A 1,658-nucleotide genomic window follows, 5' to 3' on the forward strand; every position below is an offset into this window, starting at 1 on the left:
GAGGAGGAGGAGGAGGAGGAGGAGGAGGAGGAGGAGGAGGAGGCCATAATGGCATCAGTGCTTAACTGGTTTTAACTGGTTTGGGGGCCAATGGGAGCTCTCTCAGTTGCTTTCATTGTCTCCCGCCCTGTAGGGCGGTAGAGGTGGACATGAGTGGCAGTTCCTGTAGTCTAGACAGAAGAACTCTGAGCCAGGCATGTGCAGGAGGGTGCAGGTATCATTCCCTGTGGCGGGATAGATTCTTTGAACATTCTTCTGTTCTGGGGGACCATACTTTGCTTCTTTGCATCTGCTTGCAGTGTTGGGATTAGTAGCCAGGCAGGGGATGTACTTTCATGAGCTGTCTGACTGGGAAACTGTTACAAGATCTATGGAAATGTGTGGGTATCAGGACTGCCAGTGAGACATGGCCCAAGGAGTTTGCTGCTGGCAAGGAAATACCGATGTTTGTAAGTCAGTGACAGCTATTGTAGTTCAGAGCATAGCCTCTGCTACCCCTGCAATGCTCCTTCACTCAGAATTACATTTCTGTTTGCTATTTTAAAAGAAGCAGATCTGTGGTAGAAGCAAATCTATGGTAGATGCAGAATTAAGAATTTCCCAGGTCTCTACCTCCCAGCCTGCAAGCATCCCTACTAATGACTCCTTCTGTGATATTGCTGACTGGAGAGGGAAGAGTTGAGGGGAGTGGCAGCCATTCTGCTGGGAACACCAGCCACAATACCAGAGGAATTAGGTCAACCATTTGAGTGGCATTTCACCTGCTCTGTCATAAGGCAGGAAATGGTTATACAAAGTTCTAATACCCAGGTTGGAGAACGTGTTGCATCTTTCCTTATGTTGTAAGAAATGAAAATGTGGATATCACGTTTCATTTGTATAGAAAATTAGTCATGGGGCTTTGTGCAAGCTAGATAGGTACCTGTTGCATTATCATTATGAATATTATTATTGGCTAAATACTTTTTGGTCAGTTTTATGGTGATAACTTTGATATGTCCATATAATGGTCTTTTCAATCCAGACTCCTAGGTCTTGTTCCCCTCTTGATTTTTCTCCAATGTCTGTTACTCGCAGAATGAATACGTGCTGTTCTACTATTCCAACCTTAGCGTGCCTACAGGGCGCTTCCAGAACCGGTCCCATTTGGTGGGGGACATCTTCCGCAATGACGGCTCTCTCCTGCTCCAAGATGTTCAGAGGGCCGATGAGGGAATCTACACCTGCGAAATCCGCCTCAAAAATGAGAGCATGGTGATTAAAAAGCCCGTGGAACTGTGGGTGCTACCAGAGGAGCCTAAAGGTACAGGGTCACTTACCTCAAAGAGGGGCCAGAGGGGAACTGATTGCTTGTGGAAGAGGGATGGGGACCAACCAACTGCCAGCCTTTAGGCTAAGTACTCACCTTAGGGCGAGTCTTCAGTACCATAGCAGTAACTGTTAGTTTGAGCATAGAGCCTGCTTCAAGTGATAATGGCTGGCAAAGGAAAAGTCTGATTTCTTCAGTGGTGTCTCACCAGATATATCAGCCTCTCCTCAGGGGATACTCCATGCCATGCCTATTAGATCAACACACACACACACACACACACACACACACACACACACACACACAGAGAGAGAGAGAGAGAGAGAGAGAGAGAGAGAGAGAGAGAGAG

At 47.0% G+C, this 1,658-nt stretch overlaps 1 protein-coding gene across 1 annotated transcript in view; it reads left to right on the forward strand.

Moving 5' to 3' along the window:
• Jaml (junction adhesion molecule like) overlaps window positions 1–1,658 on the forward strand; it is a 28,345-nt gene that overhangs the window by 8,151 nt on the left and 18,536 nt on the right. Inside the window, exon 5 of the mRNA XM_021207908.1 lies at window positions 1,078–1,303. Coding sequence (XP_021063567.1) covers window positions 1,078–1,303 — 226 coding nt within the window. The remainder of the gene's footprint in view (window positions 1–1,077; window positions 1,304–1,658) is intronic.

Source organism: Mus pahari, chromosome 10, assembly GCF_900095145.1.
Source record: "Mus pahari chromosome 10, PAHARI_EIJ_v1.1, whole genome shotgun sequence".
Classification (NCBI taxonomy): Eukaryota; Metazoa; Chordata; class Mammalia; order Rodentia; family Muridae; genus Mus; species Mus pahari.